Raw genomic sequence first — 22,477 nt, 5'->3', positions numbered from 1 at the left:
TAGTTCCACGTTAAAAACCTAATAGTATATTGAATTGTTTTTCGCTACATTTGAGCCGTTGAGAGCAAAAGTGGTACATGTGCCATTAAGTAAATTTTTCAGGAGATGCGGTAAACGAAAATAGTCAAATAGTAAATTATTTCCAACAATTTTTTCAACACAACTACCATAAATCATTGCTGGAAAGGTTTCAAAAGACGGTACATGAAAGCATAACGAGTTCTGGTTGAGAAACTTACACAAACTTCAATGGAACAACATGTACCACTTTTGTTCTATGAGAAAAATAATGACAACCAGAAAACGTTGAGAGCAAAAGTGGTACATGTCCAGTGTTAGCATGAAGGATGCATTATAGCACTCTAGTCTTAGGACATAGAACATTTATATCTTCAGCAGAGTTGTCCAAGTGATTGAGTACTATAGAATGATGATCTGTTTGTTGAGGAATTCTGTCTCTTCGTGGCGCTAGTGTATATGTATTTGGTAACAGCATATGAGTTGATACTGAAATAGGTAAAATGATTCTGTTAGAAAATAGTTACGGATACACTAGCACCACGTAGTGAGAAAATTCCAAAGCAGACAGATCTTCATCTGAAAGTACTCAATCACTTGACCAACTTTGCTGAAGACATGATTGTTTTATATCCTAAGATCCTCGACTTACAATTCATCTAACATGTACAGATTGGACATGTACCACTTTTGCTTTCAACGAAATGGTGATTATGTTCATTGCCAAAAATTGTGTTGGCTATAATTTTGGTTTAGGTTATCAGATCTCGGTTTTTCTTGGATATTCTAGTACATTATTGCGTTCTGCATCAATTAATGCAAAAAACCCAAAAAGTGTAAAAATGGCACATGTACCACTTTTGCTCTCAACGGCTCATTTGCCACTGATTTAGTCCTACCTCATCTAAGCAATGGGCCTTTTTTTTAGATCTGGACTGCTTACTTGTCTCAGTTTTCTCTGCTCCTATTTTTTATATCTGTGAGCGGCCTTATATTTTTGTTCAAAAATGGTCGGTTACCTTCTTGTTGGTATCATTAATGTTTTTGCTGAACACTCAATTCACACAAAGGAACAATGAAAGCTTGGCGCTGTCAATTTATGTTTATGCTTCTCTCACTTTTTCTTTTCGATGATTGCCGAAAACCATAAAATGAACAGAAAACAGAGCTGGGGCAATGTTTAAATATTAGGAAAACCCTACAAAAACATTGAGAAGAACCAAGCCTTCTGTGGTTTACTTTTGTACTCCTTGTTCTGTAAAAAAAATGTTCATGGTTCATGTCAGCAATATGAACATTATTGTCAAAATAACTTATTGTATATATTGTTCAAAAAAATAACGCTCAAGCGTCATCCAAATTTTAACAAAGCAGTTTTTTTTTTCTAAATATGAAATTAAATCGAGATGCAATAAAAGATCTCGCGTCAAACTGCGGCTCCCACCTGCCTTCTTAGAAAATTCCATCGAAACATCTACTGACAGCTCGCGCTGCCGTACGCCCGTGTTTGCATAATTGATCCACTCATATGGCTGTGAGCTGCGACGGCTTCGCTTCGCGACTGTGACAGCAACGGCGTCGCCGCGGCAGCAACGTCTGCACGGATGGCGGCGACGACAGCAGGGCGGAAGAATATCGCTGGTAAATTAGGTCAATGCGCAAAAAAGTGTGCGAAAAATAAACCGGACTGTGAGACTATCAACAAAGGCGTGTCCTTCCTTTTCTTCGGTTACACAGCTCCGCTAGCATAGACTGCGACAAGTTAGAACGACGAAACGCACGCTCGCAAGGAACAGAGACAACGACGGAGCTAACGAGTAACGATTTGCTTGTGCAAACCGTTCGATAAGGAGCGATTTCATTCAATTGTGGCATTTTTGGGGTTAATTCAATGGAGACTGTTAAAAATTTAAAAATAATGCGCTGAGTTTTCAAACAGAAAATCCATCCCATTTTACTAAACCCGTTATCATCAAACACAGTTTCGCGACTACCAAGGTTCAGATATTACTGAAACTGCATTGCACATGCTTATCGCTTTGGCAAAAAAAAACAGATTCAAGGTTTAGTAATATACAATTAGATGAAATGTGGCATAGGTCGAAGCAAGTTAGCTTGCGCCGATAAGATTGCAAACGAGAAGCAGATTGGCGGAGCGGAACTTATCGTTCGTCAACCCACCGGGCTGGTATCCGGACAGTGGTTAATATCATTAGTGGTCTAAAAACGGGGCAAAAATTTCGTACCATAAATGATTGTCGGCCTTGTAAAGGTGCATGTTATAACTCCATATCCACGAAGCATTTTGAAAACAAGAAACCGATTAATAGTACGGTAATTACCGGCTACTGGAAGTCGTACGTAATATTAGCCAGTTTAGCTTTTGTGTTTCGCTTAGAAAATTATAGTAATTTTCCCCAAATCCATTGGCGACAAGAAAAATAGGGGTTTACACCTTTGAACCAATGTATTAGAGTAAAGTTTGGTTGATATCCCGGGCACTTCGATCACTCATTATTGAATACGGAACTACAAAATAAATCGTAAAGTGAAATTTAGAATCCCAACACCGACACAGGTATCGACAGTTGAAAGGTGGCGTGATTCACACATAACCAGTCCAGCCGACATCGGTAGATTTTCTACGGCGAAAAATTTTTGGGATCACACCTTTTATCGCACGAGGAACTAAAAACGTTGACACCGGTTTGTTAGCTACTGGATCGTTAGTTCTGGTCCTGGGTGGAGTCGCCTTTTCAAGATGTCAGGAATTGGCACAACTGTGGCGAAATTCCTCATATAAAGAGATGAAATTATAGTTTCACAAGCTCCTGCCTTGTATTTTTTTATTTTTTCAATTAAGTGAGAAAACCAAATATTGACTATTTCTACCCTCATACTACGTTACGTTTAGCTCCTAATTCTCCATCCTTTACTAATAAGTGTAGAGAAAGAAATATTTCGAGCCTCGATTATTTGGGAAAAAGCTATGATTTTCAGTTCAATCCCAAATAAATCTGATTGTACACATAGAGACCAAAAACTAGGACTATCCAGAAAACGCAACGACACCAGCAGACAGACAATCCGCAGTCTACCAGACTGAGCGTATGGCAGTGTACAAAATTAACACCGAAGCTCTAAATTGGAATGCGCAAATACAGCTGCACCAACAAACGTTGGTTGGGTACCTCGGAACATCGGCGTGTTTAGATGCCATATTGTGCCGTACTGTAAGGGACGAGGGTTCAACGAATAGTATAGATCATCAGATATAGGTCATTTACTGAACACGATTGATGAAGTGTACACTAATGATGGTCGGTCGGTTTTTCAAAGATCATTGCGCCAGGATGACACCGAGAACCAGGGAAGCTTGGCAGAGAGGAAGTGACGTCTATTGGACAGGCGGATGACTGATGCTGGCACAAAAGCGCGCAGAGTACAGCGAATAATAAACGAGTCGTTTTCAGTTTCGCAGGGATCAGGTTGTGGTTGTTGCCGGTTGCAGTCACGAAAAGTCGTGAAGCTATGAAAGTTGTAGGTAACACAATTGCATTTATGACCGTTACAAGGAGGGAGGTTTTTGCTGAGGAGAGAATTTCTTATTTACCTGGTTTATGAGGGATTGGAGAGACAGATGAGTTCAGCACATTTTTGCGTTATAGGATACTACAAGGAATTTATTTGAAAAATTTGAGCTTGTCGGAATCTGAACTTTCTATCTGATATTTGAGCGCTCTTAGTATCATTTACTGTTGAATTGAATTTTATGCATTCTTAGAAGCTTGTAATGTATCAAAATTTGAAATTCTAACGAATTTAGGCACAAATAAAATACTTACTTATATATTCCAATATTCAATTAGCACTCTAAGGAATATATCCATAGGCAAAGGGTGAAAGAGATGATTCATACTGTTTTGAGCCGAGTTTGCAATTGGTTACGCAATCTTGCTTAACATTGTCCAGAAGGGTACACAATTTCGAAAGGGTCTGAAATTTTTACTTTGATTTACCAATAATTGTTATTGCAAAAAAAAAATTTCCGGGATCCCGGGATATGAATAAAAAAAACCCGGGAATTGGGAATCCCGAAGAATTCCATCCCGGGTAGGATGTTCTACTTAGAGTGCTGGGATAATGTATGGGAATGTTTTAACATTTGACTCTATCGGATCTCGGTATGTGGAGCCTCTGACCAGTTATATTTTTTGATCGATTGAAACATTCATAGGAAGTATTCACAGGAAGAAATGTCAAAATCGAAACTTTGTTTTTTATGTCTCCCAGTCCTATATTAAAAAAAATTGAGTTAACACCGGATTTCGATATTCCATGCATTTCTAATACATTTGGCATAAAAAACACCTCTCCCCACCCTCTTTGCTCATTGAAAAACGTTAGTTCCTGTAGTTTAGTTCTGTGGTAGGAATTAAACCATCTAGACATGACATTAGGTCGTTGGATGTCGAAAATACTATGTTGTACATTAGTGTCCGATTTTCGCAAATTCCAGAAATCGGAAGTCGCCATATTGAATTTTGAAATGTTGTTGGGCAACGATTTCTGATTTCTAAGTGTCCGTCAACCTAGTTCCGAATATACCAATATTGGTGGGATTGCGAAAATGTTCCACAGCTCCATACAGCTTCCAAAAACCGGAAGCTACCATCTCGGATTTTGAAATGATGACGTTAATCATGTTCCGATCGCTGGACATAAACTTTCACCCCCTCCAGACTTGACCGACGAAGAACACTAATTTCTTTATCGATTGGGATAGGTGAATTACCCCTTTCTATTTGCAATACCTCTATGACCACTTCCTTTATAAAAGAAGCTCGGATGCCAAGTTTAATCGAAATCAGTTCAGGCATTTAAGAGTTATGCTGGAACATACAGTCAGTTTTTTGACGGGGTGTTTAACGCAGATTTTCAAATTAGGCGGTTGAAAACCGCGGGTAGAAACGCGGATTTTTTAATTACCGCTTTTTTTAAAAAAACTGGCTGTACATACATGTACTTGTACTTGTCTTTTATAGAAATAGATAAATTACACAGGGTGTCACCGTAAAAGTGATACACACATTTGAGTGCCTCTCTTTTTGCATCGTGAGGCCTTCCTTGTTATTCAGTTGGCCCCAAGAAGAAATCGGGTAAAAATCCAGCCTGGCTCGTGAAATGAACATGAGTCATAACACTATGTATAAAATAATCAAAAATGACCTTGGATATATAGAATGATCGTATACAGTCAGGGAGAAAAGAATAAATACAATTGCAGTTTTGGTACATTCTGCATATTTTGGGCACGGGTTTTAGTTGTTATATGATGTTATGTTACGTCATTACGATCTGCAGACATCCAAAGAATTAAACAGACTAACGGAACGTCGTACAGGCAGGGTGAATTACTAGTCCAGCTTCTACTCGGGCAAACCTGGTGGTGAATATACCACGAAGATTTAATATGGTTTTACAAAACAAAGAGCAAGCCACAAAATATTGAAAGTGAGTTTTGTAACGTGAATGATCACTTTGCTAACGATATGTAGAGAAATAAAACTTATTTGGGATGTTTTGTATATATACTTCAAACATGTATTTATTTTTTTCGGCACCTTAAAAACACTAACTAAAGCAAAAAATTTTCGGAATCACCGCCACAGAAAATTCTACTTATTTCTCCTCTTCGAAAGAGAGTGTCTGCAGATCGAAATGACGTAACATAACATCATATAACAACTAAAATCAGTGCCCAAAATATGGAAAATTAACCAAAACTGCAAGTGTATTTAGTATTTTCTTCATAACTGTATACAGAGCATGTCTTCGTTATATTCCAGCCGATAAAAGAGAAGAACGATTTCAGAATGCTTCAGCTGTGATGGTTTGGGGGGGCAGTATCCAACAATCTAAACAAATACTATCTACAACACGTCATTTGCTGCCTTGTGCCAAGGAATTATTTGGAAAAGAAAGTTTCTACCTGTAACAGAAATCAACGCCAGCGCATAAGACATTGATTGTTCAGAAGTGGTGAAACGAAAATTTACCGTGTTTAATCAGCACCTCTGGATGGCCCGCATCCTCTCCCGATTTGAATCCATTGATTTGGTGGAAATCTTAGAGAAAATGCCGTTCGAAGTCATGAGTGCAGCTTGTAATTATTTTGAGAAGCGTTTGCGGGTCGTAATCAAATGCAAAAGCTAAAGATTTAGATTGAACTGATTCAACTGTAACTTTCCTACTCTATCATGATAATAAAAAAGAACCAGAGAAGAAATATTCGCTGTTTTGATTTTTTAGCATAAATAAAGTGTATCGCTTTCATAGTGACTCCCTGCAGATTGTGATCAAAATAAAATCTTAGTTCCTGCTCGAAAATTTTTTACAGGAGCATTTTTTTATTATGCAATCACTGGAGTTTCCATAACTTTTTGCGTTTATTACAGTTCAGGTAAAAGATTGAGATCTGCCATTTGCTGCTACTGGAAATTGATGAACCAGGAAATATTCTCGGAATGTAAATGAGTCCAAATTGACACATCTTCTGGTTCATCTGGTTTGTAATAAGATATAGTCCCAAAAAAAGTTGTTCAGTAGTAACTGATTAGTGTTCTAAATAATCATATCAAATACACATTGAATGAAAAACTTTGCTGTTACTAAATTCATCAAATTATTTAATCAAAACACGTTATTTGTCATTTAATTTTAGTGAAATTGAATCAAATACTGGATTTTTTTTATTAAATTATTATATTTGAGTCAAGATATATTTCTTTAGGGTATCGGTTCTATTATCGTCAGGTTTTACCTATTACTGTCAGAGGGATGAATTATGTCCTAGAGCGTTAATTTCTTGCATGATGGTTCTTTATAATGCAGAGCATCTTCCTGAAAGATTAGTTCTCTATGACCTTATTACTACGACGACTTTATTATACTACAAAATTTATCCTCGGGGATAAAAATAACGGCCAATTCAAGCGAGTTTCAGTTATGCAGAATATTCCCACCGCAACGATGGTGGCGCTGATATTTTTTCCCCTTTGAACTCAGCTGACAGCACGTATTTCCAAAAACAGGAGAAAGGTTGAAAATTTTTCTTTTGCGTAGTATATCCCGTAGGTGTCGCACAAGTTAGTCGGAACCACCATTGCATTAAAATTCTCCATGGAGTGGTACGTCTGTTTGTCTGTGATAATAGATCCGATACCCTAGCAAATGTAAAACTAAAAGGTTATTGATATAAATCCTTCTATTTGTAACTATAGCAAATATATCACGAAAAAATATAAATCCCATTAATTGATGAAAGAGAAATCCATCCGATTACACATTTTCTGTCGTGATATCGATTTTGCCACCCATCACATATCTCATCTCTTTTATTGCTGATATTAATGATAATTGCTGAGTCGGCTGCAAAGACAATCAATAGACAGTCGCAGCTGCTATTCCCCCGATACGCTATTCCAGCATACAAAAAAGAATGAATTGCATAATTTTCAGCTACAAGAAAAGCAAATGGGAACAAGCTATTCGCTACTGGTGTAAACAAAGCTTGATATAGCGGCTGTTTAGTGTCAGAGCAGAAGAACTAGCTGAAACCGATTTCGACAGGTCCAAAATCGGGGGTTTTTTTTCCTCATCTATAGTTTATTTGACACGGCACAAATACAATTTAATGTTTAACGGCGCCAATTATATCTGGTAGCTTACTTTCTAAAGTATCCTAATAACTAAAAGCAAATTTTGTATCCTCGCTGCCGACTACGAGCTGAAACTAAATCCAACTTAAAGCTAGAATGTTTTGCATTAAAAGCACTGATTTGTTGTTTGATGGTTTTCCATCGCCATAGGTAAGCAGCATATTGAATATGTTCCGCTGCTGGGCCAAGATATTACGGACTGGCATATTGGGTTGTCTCCCTCGGGACCTGAGAGTATCGTGCGGGTCTAGTTGCTGTTTCCGGATCCGGGGTCTTAACGTGTTCTTGTCGTTTGGTTGGATGTAGGCGGAAGGGGGTAGGATTAAACTGGGGCGTGGATGGATTTCAGGAAAACGTATATAAGGAACATGTAGGATAGGTCACGGCTCGCCAAGACATCACGAACAGGAACAGCCGGCTGCCTACTTTCGGCCTGCAGGGAAGCTATTAATTTAGACCTGGCGTCACGGTGTACAGGGCATGACCAAACCGCATGCTCTATGTCGTGATAACCCTCACCACAGGCACAGATACCACTTTCCCCGAGCCCAACACGACGGAGATGCGCGTCAAATCTATAGTGATTGGACATAAGCCGGGACATCACGCAAATGAAATCCCGACCTACATCCAACCCCTTGAACCACGGGTTCGTCGACACCGTGGGGATTATGGAATGTAACCACCTTCCCAGTTCCCCTCTGGTCCAAGAATTTTGCCAACTGATGATCGTATTCTGACGTACAAGTGCGAAAAATCCATTAAAGGCAATTGGTCTTTCATAAATATCACCGTTTGTTGCGCCCACCTTAGCCAAAGAGTCCGCTTTCTCATTGCCCGGTATCGAGCAGTGAGAAGGGACCCACGCTAAGGTAATCTGAGTAGATTTTTCGGATAAAGCACTCAGATGTTCCCGTATTTTCCCCAGGAAATACGGAGAGTGCTTAACATCTTTCATCGATCGGAGAGCCTCAATGGAACTGAGACTGTCCGTAAAGATGAAATAATGGTCCTTGGGCATTTTTTCGATAATCCCTGGGGTGTACTGAATTGCAGCTAATTCTGCGACGTAAACAGAAGCAGGATTATCGAGTTTATGGGAGACGGTTAAATTGTTATTGAAAATACCGGAGCCAGTGGACCCATCAAGAAGTGATCCGTCAGTGTAGTACATATTGTCGCAGTTGATGTTTCGATATTTATTGGAAAAAATTTTGGGGATCTGCTGCACGCGTAAATGATCCGGGATTCCACGAGTATCTTCTATCATGGATGTATCGAAAAACACAGTAGAATCAGAAGTATTTGATAAGTCGACACGATTTGGAATATTCGAAGAAGGGTTAATATTTTGGGACATGTGATTGAAATACAATGTCATAAAACGGGTTTGAGAATTAAGTTCGATTAACCTTTCAAAATTTTCAATCACGGGACGGTTCAAGACCTCACATTTGATAAGAATACGAGAAGACAGGCTCCAGAAGCGGTTTTTCAATGGTAGTACTCCAGCTAAGACCTCCAAACTCATCGTATGGGTCGACTGCATGCAACCTAAGGCGATACGCAAACAACGATATTGTATTCGCTCCAGTTTGATCAGATGTGTGTTTGCTGCGGAGCGGAAGCAGAAACACCCGTATTCAATAACAGACAATATCGTTGTTTGGTAAAGCCTTATAAGGTCTCCTGGGTGGGCTCCCCACCATTGTCCGGTTATTGTACGAAGAAAATTCACTCTTTGTTGACATTTTTTCATCAGATACCTCACGTGACAACCCCAGGTGCCTTTAGAGTCGAACCAGATACCAAGATATTTGTGTACCAAAACCTGAGAAATCGTTTTACCCATTAATTGTGTTTGAAGCTGAGCAGGTTCATGCTTCCTAGAAAAAACTACTATCTCAGTCTTCTCCGGAGAGAATTCGATACCTAGCTGTAAAGCCCAAGCAGACAAATTGTCCAAGGTATCTTGCAATGGTCCTTGCAAATCGGCAGCTTGGGCTCCTGTAACAGAGATTACACTGTCGTCTGCAAGTTGTCTTATCGTGCATGAATTTGCCAGACATTCGTCGATGTCATTTACATAAAAGTTGTAAAGAAGGGGGCTTAAACATGAGCCCTGGGGAAGACCCATGTAGCTAATGCGAAAAGTTGCCAAATCGCCGTGCGTAAAATACATGTGCTTTTCGGACAACAAATTGTGCAAAAAATTGTTTAAAATTGGAGAAAATCCTTGTCGGTGAAGTTTACCCGATAGAATGTCAATAGAAACGGAATCAAAAGCCCCCTTAATGTCCAAGAACGCAGACGCCATTTGTTCTTTGCGAGCATACGCCAGCTGAACATCTGTTAAAAGCAGCGCAAGACAATCATTCGTCCCTTTGGCAAGGCGGAAGCCAAATTGAGTATCCGATAGTAGGCCATTTGATTCGACCCAATGGTCCAAACGACGGAGTATCATTTTTTCCATCAATTTCCGGATACAGGATAGTATTGCAAATCGGCCTATAAGAGTTGTGATCAGAAGCTGGTTTCCCTGGTTTTTGGATGGCGATCACCTTCACTTGCCTCCAATCCTGCGGTACAATGTTTTGCTCCAGGAACTTATTGTTACAGGACAGGAGGGCAACTGAAAATTCTGCCATCGTAAAAGGTGATTCTATCGCGTCGTGGCCCGGAGACGCATCGCGAACAATATTTTGCTCAGGAACAGAGTCCGGACATACTTTCCTGGCAAAATCAAATATCCACCTACTTGAAGACTCCTCGCTTTCGTTGACCGTTACGCGATTCCGCATTCTTCGGGCTGTGTTCCAAAGAGTGCTCATCAATGTCTCCCTCGACGTCTTGTTCACGAACCGACGCCAATATCCGCGTTTCTTTGCTTTAGCCAAACTTTTAAGCTTGGTATCAAGCTCCGAATACCGTAAATAGTCGCCAGGTATACCTCCCTTCTGGTAGGCCAAAAACGCGTCGGATCTTTGCGTGTAGACATCGGAGCACTCTTGGTCCCACCACGGAGTGGGAGGCCTTTCTTTAATCGTTACGCCGGAATATTTCTTCGTTTGGGCTTGCAACGCGGCGTCGAGAATCAAGCCCGCGAGGAGGTTGAGTTCTTCAAGTGGTGGATGATGTTGAATCGAATCGACCGCTTTTGAAATCATTTCCTCGTATAACTTCCAATCGACATTCCGTGTGAGGTCATACGGAATGTCAACTGGTCGCATGCGAGTTGACCCGTTATTAATTGGAGTAGGAATAGGCAAATGGTCGCTACTGTGAGGATCGAGGATTACCTTCCATGTGCAATCCAACCGCAGCGACGTCGAACATAAGGATAGATCCAAAGCGCTTGGGCGCGCGGGAGGATTTGGGATACGTGTCATTTCGCCGTTGTTTAAAATAGTCATGTCGAAGTCATCGCAAAGGTTATAGATTAAAGAGGAGCGGTTATCATTGTAAGGGGAACCCCAAGCCACGCCATGAGAGTTGAAGTCTCCCAAAATCAAACGTGGCGAGGGAAGAAGTTCTATTAAATCAAAGAGCAGCCGTTGCCCAACCTGTGCTCTGGGAGGAATATATATTGAGGCAATACAAAGCTCTTCACCTTGTATTGTCATTTGACATGCGACAACTTCGATGCCTGGAATCGAGGGGAGGTTAATACGATAGAAAGAATAGCACTTTTTAATCCCTAAAAGTACTCCTCCATATGGGCTGTCTCGATCAAGGCGAATAATATTAAAATCATGGAAGTTGAGATCAATATTTGAAGTAAGCCAAGTTTCACAAAGGGAAAATGCATCGCATTTGTTTTTATTTATCAAAACTTTAAACGAATCAATTTTTGGTAAAATACTTCTACAATTCCACTGTAAGACAGAGATAGAATCCTTCATATACGCAGTTGAATTAGGCATCGAAGGATACAATCGCTGCAAGGAGGGGCCATTGGGCAGTCAACCGCTTCAAAAATGATCTAACTGTTGGGAGGAATGCTGTAAGAAAAATTTTAATTGGATCGGGTACATTGAAAGTTTCAAAAATCCAGTCCACAATGTCAGCAAATTTCACTGATCCAGAGTTTGTTTCATCAACTGGGAGTGCGAAAGGAACAACTGGGGTTTTAGATGTTCCTGGCAGTGCTGGGAACTCCTTCTGGGACTTTAAATTTGCAAGCCCAGGAGGAGTTTGCTTCGGTTTTTCCGCAGCACTGTTTGGTTTGTTTGTAACTTTCATTTCACTTTGAGAAATCTTAGGACCTTTTCTGGGAAGTTTAGGAGAGGAAATATTTTTCCTCTTTCTAGACTCCCCAGGATTGGCGTAAGATGTTCCCGCTGGTGAATCGTCAGAATCGGTTTCATCAGAGGACAACAGATCAAAAGGGTTTGATGTAATGGGAGAAGTGGTAACGGTCTTCTTCAGCATCTCAGCGTAAGAACGCTTCGAACGCTCTTTGAGACCCCTCTTTATTTTATACCTGCGCTGCATGTACACCGCACAGCTCAGCTGACTCTCCCCACAGTGAATGCATTTTTTAGCATTTTTACTGCAGCAATCATCCGCATGATTCTCCCCACACTTGCCACAACGTGCCTTATTGCAGCAGTAGGCGGCGGTGTGGCCTAACTGCCTACAATTCAGGCAGTTCATGACGCGAGGCACATATAATCGCACAGGGAGACGAACCCGGTGGATCGAGACGTGGCTTGGTAGCGCTGACCCGGCGAACGTAACTCGAAACGAGTCTGGCGGAGTGTATACTGTTTTGCCACCGATGATCGATGCTGACCGCAATTGCTTGTTCACACTTGTTCACACGTCTTTTGTTTTATATTCTATCGGAGCGATCACCGATCACACGTCCGATACTGATGCGTGTTCGGCACAGAATGAAAAATCGGGTTTTGGTTAGTATAATGTTTTATGAATTATTCATTATCATAAACTGATAGTGAATTTGAGGCGCGTTCTGCGGAAATCTGGAATTTCGCAATTAAAAAGTACAACATAAACAATATTCAGCTCGGTTGACAAAAATTTTAACTTGGTACTTTTCTTATGGTTCATAAAAAATACCAGAATCAACAAGCGGCGATTACCACACAGATTAGTGTTTTGAATGTTGTTGACGATAACATTTTGAGTTTGTTTTAGTGGATACCCGACAGAATTTTTGAAGTCCATTCAGATGTTATTCTGACTGTGACAAAAACATCATCGAGAACCTATGTCCTTTGATTGCGTGTTTGCGGAATTTAGCGCATTGCAAACCCACCGCGTCACATACATTTCACCGCTCCCGGGTAATTACATCACGAGCGACATATTACGAACCGAGCGAAACGTCGCTCTCATAAGTAACAAATTGGCATCCCCAACGTGGCATTTAGATCCCACAGACGACGCTGCTGGTGCGCTGTCTCATCACACCGAATGGCGGACAGCGACTTCCTTGGATCGGTCGGAAAATTTGTGCAATAAATCAGCGCAACCTCCGGTCCGACGAAGACGAAACTGCGATGAAGCGAATACATTCTTAATTAGGATTATCCCGCAGAAAACCGATTTGTTGCGATGAGCACTCGGGCACCAGTGAGATTGATTGGTCTGTAGGTTGCTTCCCTTGCCACAAAGTACGGTACACAGCAATATTGTGGAACATTGTATCCGTCATTGTGGCGAGCAACGCGCAGACAGTTTGTGGTTTCTACTATTTCGAGCAGTCGATGGCGCCTTGATGTGTGCCAAGAACCTTTTCATAGGCGCACATTGATGAAAGACATGGCCCGTAAGACATTCTGCGATAGTAAAGTGCAACTGATAGTGGTGCTACCTCGTCTGGTTCTGGTTGACGTTTCGAGTCTGGACGTCACAACCACGCGCGCAAGCAGCTAGAGCACGTTTCAGGAAAATTTGATAGCGTTAGCACTTTTTTTCTCTGCAGATAAGCCAAAGTACGTGTCGGAATAGATTTTTTTCGAAAAATTCGCAAGGGCATTCATTAAATTATGATGAAATTTTCTAGCAATTTGCATGATTCTTTTACTGATACAAATTCTGCAAAATGTGTAGAAAAATAGATAAGCAGGAAACCCTGAAAAATTTATATTTTATTATTTTCGCACCATGTTAGTTTATTACCTTTGTTATACTAAACAGAAAAATGCAAAATAGATCCGAAAATGTATCAATCGAGTCAGCTCGACGATTTGAGCAATATCTGTAGATGTGTGTATGTATGTTACGCTACAATTTGACACCTTTCTTAGGGGCCGTTCAATAATTACATAAGCAGATTTTTCCACTTTTTCAAACCCCCCTCCCTCCCTTGTAAGATATCGTAAGATTTTTTGATAGCCCCCCACCACCCTAGTAAGATCTTACTGCCAGCATATATAGATTTTTATTTTAGTTCTATCATTATGAAGCAAGCACAGTACTTCGTTTCGTCTTCTGTCCTTTATTCGAGTAATTCCGTAATTTCCTTTTCATGAATTTTACCGTCCACGCTGTCATGAACATGGTTATGAAGAAAATTGCACACCCCCTCCCCCTCTATTTGCTTACGTAATTATTAAACGGCCCCTTACTGAAACGAACCTCAGCGCTCGCATCAAACGAATTTCTGATTGTTTTTGTTTTTCTGATTTTAGATATTTTTAATTTTATTTTGAAGACCTATCAACGTTCTAGATATTTATCAAAGAATATTTTTTTGACATAGGTAGTTTTGAAGAGATAATCGAATTTAGTTGCTTAAGTACTGAATAAACCGATGATTGAAATAATTACTGTTGAGAATGTTATGTAGAAGTTATTACTGATGACATTATCAATTGTTGTTTTATTCTGTGTAAAACTTTCCTTAGAGGCTGTTTAGGGATAGTGGCTTGTATGGGGGCAATATGCATGTCATGATGCTTTTATTTAGGTGTACATAAATATGGTTCTAGAGCGGTTTACAATACGTAACATTATGTTCATAAATTTTGGCAGTAACTAAAAGCAGTGAATGGCCGGCTGTTTAAATCGCAGCTAATTTTGCGAAATAGCTCAAATAATTCATACTTAATCTTATACTACTTCCTACATCTTCTGGTTAAAACAAAGAGCACAGAACAAATTTAACGAAAATTTAAATCGAGTACCAGCATGAGGCATCCTGCATCCCTTCCTTCCAGAAACCGGCACATTTACTTTTGTGTTTTTCTTTTCATTTCTCTTTACCCACAACTTATTTACCTTTCACAGGCCTTTTATTTGTTTCAACTGAATCAAGAAATGGCTGAGAAGACGCTGATCAGAACAAAATTACCCACACTCAATAGGAGGATGTAATTAAAATTATCAAAAAAGGTGAATAATTGGTCATTCCCGTGTAATTGAACAAAATTGATAGCATAATATTTTTGGGTAATGAGATTTATTCTACTCACATGTGAGATCCAGATCGAACCCATCTTGAATGTAGCGTATCCGCCGCTTGCTGACAAGGCCGCGAATCGGGTTGGTCATTTTTGTCGTCGACAAAGGGTTGGCCATAAACTTTTGCCACTTGGACAAACGCTGCTTGATGCTCCCCCCTATTTCCCCCCCTAGCCTGTCGTTCGCTGTTTCCGCACGTTTCGGTGCGCACCCGGTTGGCACAAAACACTTCGCTGCTTTTTCTGTTTGGCCACCGGTCGTGACACTATGGGCCTGCACACTTCTCGGGGCAATCACCCGCACTGATGGTGTCACCAGAACAACACTTGACACCTTCACCTTCGGCTTCCTCGTTGAGGGCACTAAATAAGACGGACTGCGTATTTGCAACCGGTTCGTACGATGGAGTAGCACGCTTGGTCCTTGCAACACTTCTAGCTGCTTCCATTAGGGACAAATTTCGATTGCACGGTTTGGTACATTGGCACTAAGAACAGATTAATCGTCCGAAGGTAGTCGATTATCTACCTTTTTTTTTCTTCCCTTACATTTATTCCGAGAGCACAATTTCTAACAGAAGATGCAAATTTCGTTCGGAGAAAATCCGAGAACCCCAAACTCCACTTCAAAAAAAACGGCAACTTCGATGAGCTGCTTTTCACCAATTGCTCAAACTTTTACCAACCCGGGCCGGAACAAATTAATAATTGCAATCACTATGTACCTTCACACTGCGCCGGAGAACACCGAACTGAACAGAGCCTCCGATTTTTTTTATTCCCATTCCACTCGCGGCACTCGTCAGCTCTCCACGCTGCACTGCTTCACCACAACTCACTTCGCAACCCAACGTGCCGTACCTTGCCGATGTGATACCTATGTAGCGGCAGGCTCGACTAACAATTTCTCACTGCACTGACACACATGCGCCTGGCTGGACGCGAACGCGACTCCTGCAACCAGACACTTGTAGTGTGTAGCGGATGAAGGTGCAATCGCTTACTTACACCGATTCAAAACTCGGCTCAGCGTCTTAACACATCTGCATCGAGGCTGCCATACCACTTCTCACAATCATATTTGTTCTCCTCCTCTACACGGTAATTCCTGATTTACTCTATACTTGAAGTGTGTTGTCGGGTTGGATATGGTTCGGGCCGGTTAGGAACTTTGTTCCAGGTTCTGTGTGCCGTCGTTGCTGCTGCTCAACGCCAGAATGACTACGATTTAAGCACTACTAGCCCCTACTACTATATTAGTATCACCAAAGTGGTCTGAGACCCAGTTCGCGACGACTCACTTCTCTTGTTTGGAAAACTCGTTTCGTTGATATTGATGTTGGTTGGCTTGGAAGCAGAAACCGGGTTGGGATGAAGCTACTACTGCTGCTGCTGCTTTTGAAGCTGATGATCGAAACTCCTCATGTCAACTGAATATTGACATTTTAATTATAACATACTGGTTCTGTAGTGAAGTAGCTGTAAGAAACGATAGAAAGAGAGGTAGATGGATGAGACACGGAAAATTAATTACGAAATCAGCTGACAAATGTGCTTTGCGTTGGAAGATCTGTTTTATTGTTTTTTTTTCTACTTAACTTGCAAATTGCTGCTTTTTTGAGAGGACTGCTATATATAGTAAACCTGATTAGACAGAAAATGTTTCTGGTGAATTTCTGTGTATTGGACAATTTTCTAGAAGCAAAGCTGTAACTATAGAATTCAATGCTTAATAGCAAGAGAATGACTGACCATACCCAACAATATTCAATTCTACTATAATGTTGGTAAGTGTAGCGAAGGAGGCTATAGCCTAGGTTTTTACCATAAACGTGAAATAGAATGTTTTTATTGTTTGAATATTTGCTATAATTTGAGAACAGACTTGCATATAGGAAAACATAGTTTGAATATGCACATTTGTTGAAAATAATTTGTAGAATTTAAGTTTAGTGTTACTTTACAACATGAAAAATTCTGGCATTGTTTGATAACATTAATTAGTATGTATTAGGAAGTAATTGAATGTAAGGCTAATGATTACTCGTTTTGTTGCAATTTTTGCTAGTTTGCTATGAGACCATTCAACAAATAACCCACAGTCGTTGCATCATACATGAACCAATATGTGCGAAAATGATGGCAATTTTGCCGAGAAATGTCAAATTAAAACTTCACATTGCGGAGAAGCACACCACTTGTTTGCTTGTGGAATGTCATCATTTGACAAAAGACGTGATAATTCCAGAAACTACTGATACGAAAATGTTACGAATTCGTTTAATCTGATGAAGCACCAGTTTGGAATTTGTCATCACAAGCCAGCACATAATGGAGTAACTAGCTGCTGTGCACGAAATGTCAAGTGCGCTGTAATTGGTGAAAGTATTCTCAGTTTGGCGTGGGCATTTCAAATTTCATTGAAGGGGTTACATACCTTTTAAATTTTTCAAAAAATCGAAAAAAATATTGCATTATCTTTAAGTACAATTTCTTGAGACCATTCTCATAAATTTTATAAAGATCTGAGCAATAGGGAGAAAGTTAGAGCGTCTTGGAGCACGTCACGGCCGCATAAGCTAAACTTGAAACTTTATACGCGTTCATCTCGGAATAATGTTTCTGAAAAAATGACTTTGCCGTGTTTACGATTGGGGTCAAACTATTGAACCGATTTTCTTTACCTTTCGTTATTTAATTCCCCGGTCGTTGAACGATCGTTTTTTGATACATGAAGTTTAACTTTGCCGAAAAAACTTTTTAATGCAATTTTAAACGCTCAAAACATGTTTTTTTCGAAAAAAAAAAACGTTCCCGTTTGCACTGAAAACAAAATACTTATGGAGATGATCGCTACCCGGCACACTTCTAAACTAATGAAATAATATGACTGTAATCAGAGGAATTTTTAATAACAATGGTTGCACAGTCCGCAGACAGAATTAATTCGTTTGTTCAGTGACTGATGTTTATTTATTCTCAGCCTTCCGCTAAAATATTTTTGTAGAAATACCTATATTTAACAATATTCGGAAAAATTTCGTTTACACTTGGCGTTATTGTGCCTGTGCAGCTTTTTCTTGTGCAAAGAACATTCATTTGACAAGGCACAAGCGTTCTCGTAATGCGTTTAAATCAAAATTAATTCTATATTCTGAAAGACCAAATCCAATCATACTTACGTTATCATAATGGATAGTTTTAAATCAAATATATTATTTGAATCGCACTCTGAAAATAATTTTAAAGCTGTTACAAAGGCTCACTAATACGGAAACATTAAACGATATGCCGAACAAAATGATCAACATATTCCAGTAAAAAATCGTAGCAATCAATAATTACAACGAAGTAAAACGAGAGACCAACGGCGCTCTGCTTCCTACGTACTGTACGGTACTGTTGTTTCTACGAGCATGTTTTCTTCCAAGACATCAGTTTATATTACGCTTCAACAGCAGGTTAAGAAATAGTTCAAGAAAAAGGATTGTTTCAAACTTTTCGAAAAACCTATACCTTCGAAACATCTAATGAGTCTAAGTTCATGGAAACATAAGTTGACCCGGTCGGGCAGAAACTCTGCCAATTTTTTTTTGTATTGACACATAGAATTCCACTGAGAATGGTTGATGTCTATTCATGTCGTCTGTGTTACGTAAATCAGACTCCTACCATTCGATTTCTGAGACTTTTTACTCAAAATAAGATATAATTTGACCATCCCTTTAAGATATTAGCGAATTACCATTAATGCTCAGAAATAATTGATATTATTTTGCTTCGTGAAATATACTAAAACTATGCCAAACCCGGTTTCGTAGAATCACCGTTTTGAGCTAAGTTTTTGTCCGATTTAGGATCTGTTTTTTTTTTTCAAAAGATAGGTAAAAAGATGCTAATATGTGGACAAACTCTTAGAATTTTGATAAAAAAAACCTCAAAAATTTCCAGTTTCTCAAAAATTCAAAATGGCGCCATTGTTGCCCCGCAAGTTGAAATATGTTCAAACTCCGGGAAATTTATTTTCGCTTAAAACTTCATCAAAAAATCATACATAGAAGCCAAGGCAAAAAAATTGTTGCACTATGTAGTTTATGACGTTGAACCATACTTCTTGCACGTCAGGGGCGTAGCCAAGTACGGGAGGGAGGATAGGGTTTAGCCCACACCCCAGAGCTTTTGATGTTCAAACTTTTGCAAAATTAGGGTTGATTATCAATGAAATGTATAGGAAAAAAATACCTTCGAAGTTCGTTTAGCGGTAGGCAGGCTTGTCGTTTCTCCTTAGAGAATCACTAGTGTGTGAGAATATTTTTCACTGCGAAAACAATTGCTTTCATATTGATGTGCAGCACTTGCTTGGAGGGAGCAGCGAATCGTGCGTATCTGCGGAGCTTGCAAATAACATCGCGGTGGAATCTGAAATGAGAGGTAAAAAACTGGTGTGATCTTTCTCACACGGAAGGACATTACGCAGAATAACTACACAACAGAGGTCAATGAAGTGCTTTTACTGTGTATCTCTTGAACATATATCACCTAAGGAGAGCATCTAGGCAGAAAAGTAGAATACGTTGTTTGCTTTGCATCTCGAAACTGAAATAAAAAATCGGGCCGCATGTTTGCGCTTCGAATGCTATCGAATGCACACCGAGGCGAACTCCTGTGTAGTTTCACTAGAATCATTCACTACTCTTGTTTCGCTCAGCTGTGGTGTTAGCAGCGCCTCATACTGGACAAGAAGTGAGCGGTGAATATTCACTCTGCTCTTCCCACATATTGAGGGGAATGACAAGCTTGGCGGTAGGACTCAAAACTTTGGACTACTCGAAAAAAAAATCCCCGTGCAAAATTTCAGTTCAATTGGACTTCGAGATGTGCGCTTCAAAGAGGTCAAAGTTTCACTTTTTACCGATAGAAAAATGAACAGTAGTTCATTCAATTTTAAGTTGTTGAAACCGATATATTTTAAAACCAAATGTCTTAGAAATGCAAAAAAATGTTTATTTTTTTCGAATAAAAAAGTCAATTCTAGGAGTCTAGGAGTTTGCCAGCTCATAAACCTTCTGACTCCCAGAAAGTCGACGAAAAAAAATAATTTTAGAGATGAATATTTCATTATTTTTTTCATTGGTCAAACATGTAAAACATTGCATTGACCACAGCTTTGAAGCATGGTTTCCGGAAACCCGATGGCAAAAGCTAAGTTTATTTGTCAAACCGTTTCCAGGGACTTGTAATACGCAAAAATTCGAAAAGTCGGTAAACATTGGCACCCTACAATTTAGATCATGCGATAAACACCAGTTCGAATGTTGTACTCGAATTGACCATTGCACAATGGGCCAGAAACCGAATTTGAGGATAAATTTGGGTCTAGAGCTCTATAGCAACATTTTAGAGAAAAACTTTCTTTTACAAAGTTGTTACATATGATAAAGTGGTTGTACAACGAAGTTTTTTTCTATTATTGAAAGAGTCATTTTCAATCCCTATTTTCAAAAGAGATAAAAAAATCAGACGTAAAAGCTATCGCGGAGTTGCTATAATTTCGTGCATTTCTAAATTATTTGAGGCTGTAATCAATCATCGTTTTGTTTCACTAGCTCAAAATTTGATTTCCTGCAAACAACACGGTTTTGTTAAAGATCGGTCAACGGCTACAAATTTGTTAAATTTTATAAATTTTACTATTCTCGCAATGAATAAAGGTAACCAAGTTGAAGCATTGTATACTGATTTTAGTAAGGCATTCGATAGAGTTGACATCCTTCTCCTACTTTTAAAATTATCTAAGATAGGGCTTAGCTCGAGTCTTTTGAAATGGATTTAGTCATACCTGACTGATAGAACACAAAAAGTAAGGTTCAAAAGTAGCTTATCATCTGTAGTAAATGTAACATCCGGTGTGCCACAAGGCTCTCATCTAGGTCCACTGTTATTTATCTGATTTGTAAACGATGTAGAACATATTTTTAAGCAAATTGAATGTTTTAGTATGCGCAAACATGAAACTTTTTCTTGAAATTCTTGAAACTTTTTCTTGAAATACCTTGAGGTATTTCTACGTGAAGTTGATAATTTTCACACATGGCGCATAAAAAGCTTGTTGGAACTAAACGTGGAAAAATGTAATTCCATTACTTTTACCAGGAAACATAGAATAATACATAGGGCAATAACAATAGGTATGAAAACAGTTGAAAGGAGCAGTCAAGTTAGAGATCTAGGAGTTACCCGCGACTCCAAAATAACCTTTGTTGATCATTATAATAACATTATATATAAAACAAGTAATATGCTCGGATTTATAAAAAGATTTAGTTTGCACTTCAAAGATTCATACACAATCAAAACTTTGTACATTGCTCACGTTAGGCCCATGCTTGAATATTGTAGCATAGTTTGGTCACCATATCATGATACACATATAAATCGTATTGAGTCAAAAGCAATTTTTATTGTATGCTTTACGAAAGCTAGGTTGAACCATTCTACCTTTACCTTCCTATGAGACACGTTGCATGTTAATAATTCTAGATGGACTTGAAAAGCGACGGGAAGTCGCAATGGTAGCTTTTGTAAATAATATAATTGCACAAAGAGTAAACAGCACAGAAATTCTAACAAATTTAAACTTTTATGCTTCCACTCGTTCTCTATGGAATAAGAATTTGTTTTATATCAATAATCAGAGAGCAAACTATGGCCAAAATGAAACTCTCAACAGAATGATGTCATGTTATAACAAATATTGTGAATTAATCGATGTAACAATGAATAAAAATACACTTAAGAAAATATTTTTTTCAAGATTAGCCGGTTAAGAACGAAATGTAAACAATATGGTCTACTTATGATTGACGGCAAATAAAATAAAATAAAAATAAAATGGAAAATAACCGATTTTTATCGAAAATACACAAAACTGTCTTTGAACAACTTTTAGGGCATTTCAGGAGATAAAATTTGCTTGCTCACATCATCAATATCTCAATTCTACTCTAAGTCATTCTTTTTGGGGCAAACATAGAAATATCTCTTGGTCTTAATTTGAAGGGCACATTATATATAGAGCTCTAGACCCAAAGTTCCCTTTAAATTTGGTTTCCGGACCATTGTGCATAGACTGAACTACGCAACTGTTTACCTCGTGGTGGCTCCAAGTCAGCCATTTGCGGTTTTGTTTAGTTGACACAGATTTCGCAGTCAACTGTTTAGTTCACAGGACGATTGTTGGGCTAACACTACGAACATACTGGCACTAACAGTCTTCTCTCTAGTCAGGATTCGATCATGCGACGAGTG

At 39.2% G+C, this 22,477-nt stretch overlaps 1 protein-coding gene across 3 annotated transcripts in view; it reads right to left on the bottom strand.

Annotated features, from left to right (window-relative positions):
* Positions 1-15,606, bottom strand: part of LOC129732659 (putative uncharacterized protein DDB_G0290989) — a 74,890-nt gene extending 59,284 nt beyond the window's left edge. For 2 of the 3 annotated variants that reach the window (XM_055693726.1, XM_055693724.1), the window contains exon 1: positions 15,182-15,423. In XM_055693726.1, the coding sequence (XP_055549701.1) occupies positions 15,182-15,287 (106 nt within the window). In that variant the 5' untranslated portion in view covers positions 15,288-15,423. Of the gene's footprint in view, positions 1-15,181 lie in introns of all 3 variants that reach the window. The other variant, XM_055693725.1, reaches the window with a different exon arrangement.
* Between the last annotated feature and the right edge of the window lie 6,871 nt (positions 15,607-22,477).

This window comes from Wyeomyia smithii, chromosome 3 (genome assembly GCF_029784165.1).
Source record: "Wyeomyia smithii strain HCP4-BCI-WySm-NY-G18 chromosome 3, ASM2978416v1, whole genome shotgun sequence".
NCBI classification, from domain to species: domain Eukaryota; kingdom Metazoa; phylum Arthropoda; class Insecta; order Diptera; family Culicidae; genus Wyeomyia; species Wyeomyia smithii.
The sequence above is the reverse complement of the archived record's forward strand: the minus strand, read 5'-3'. Positions and strand labels throughout refer to the sequence as shown.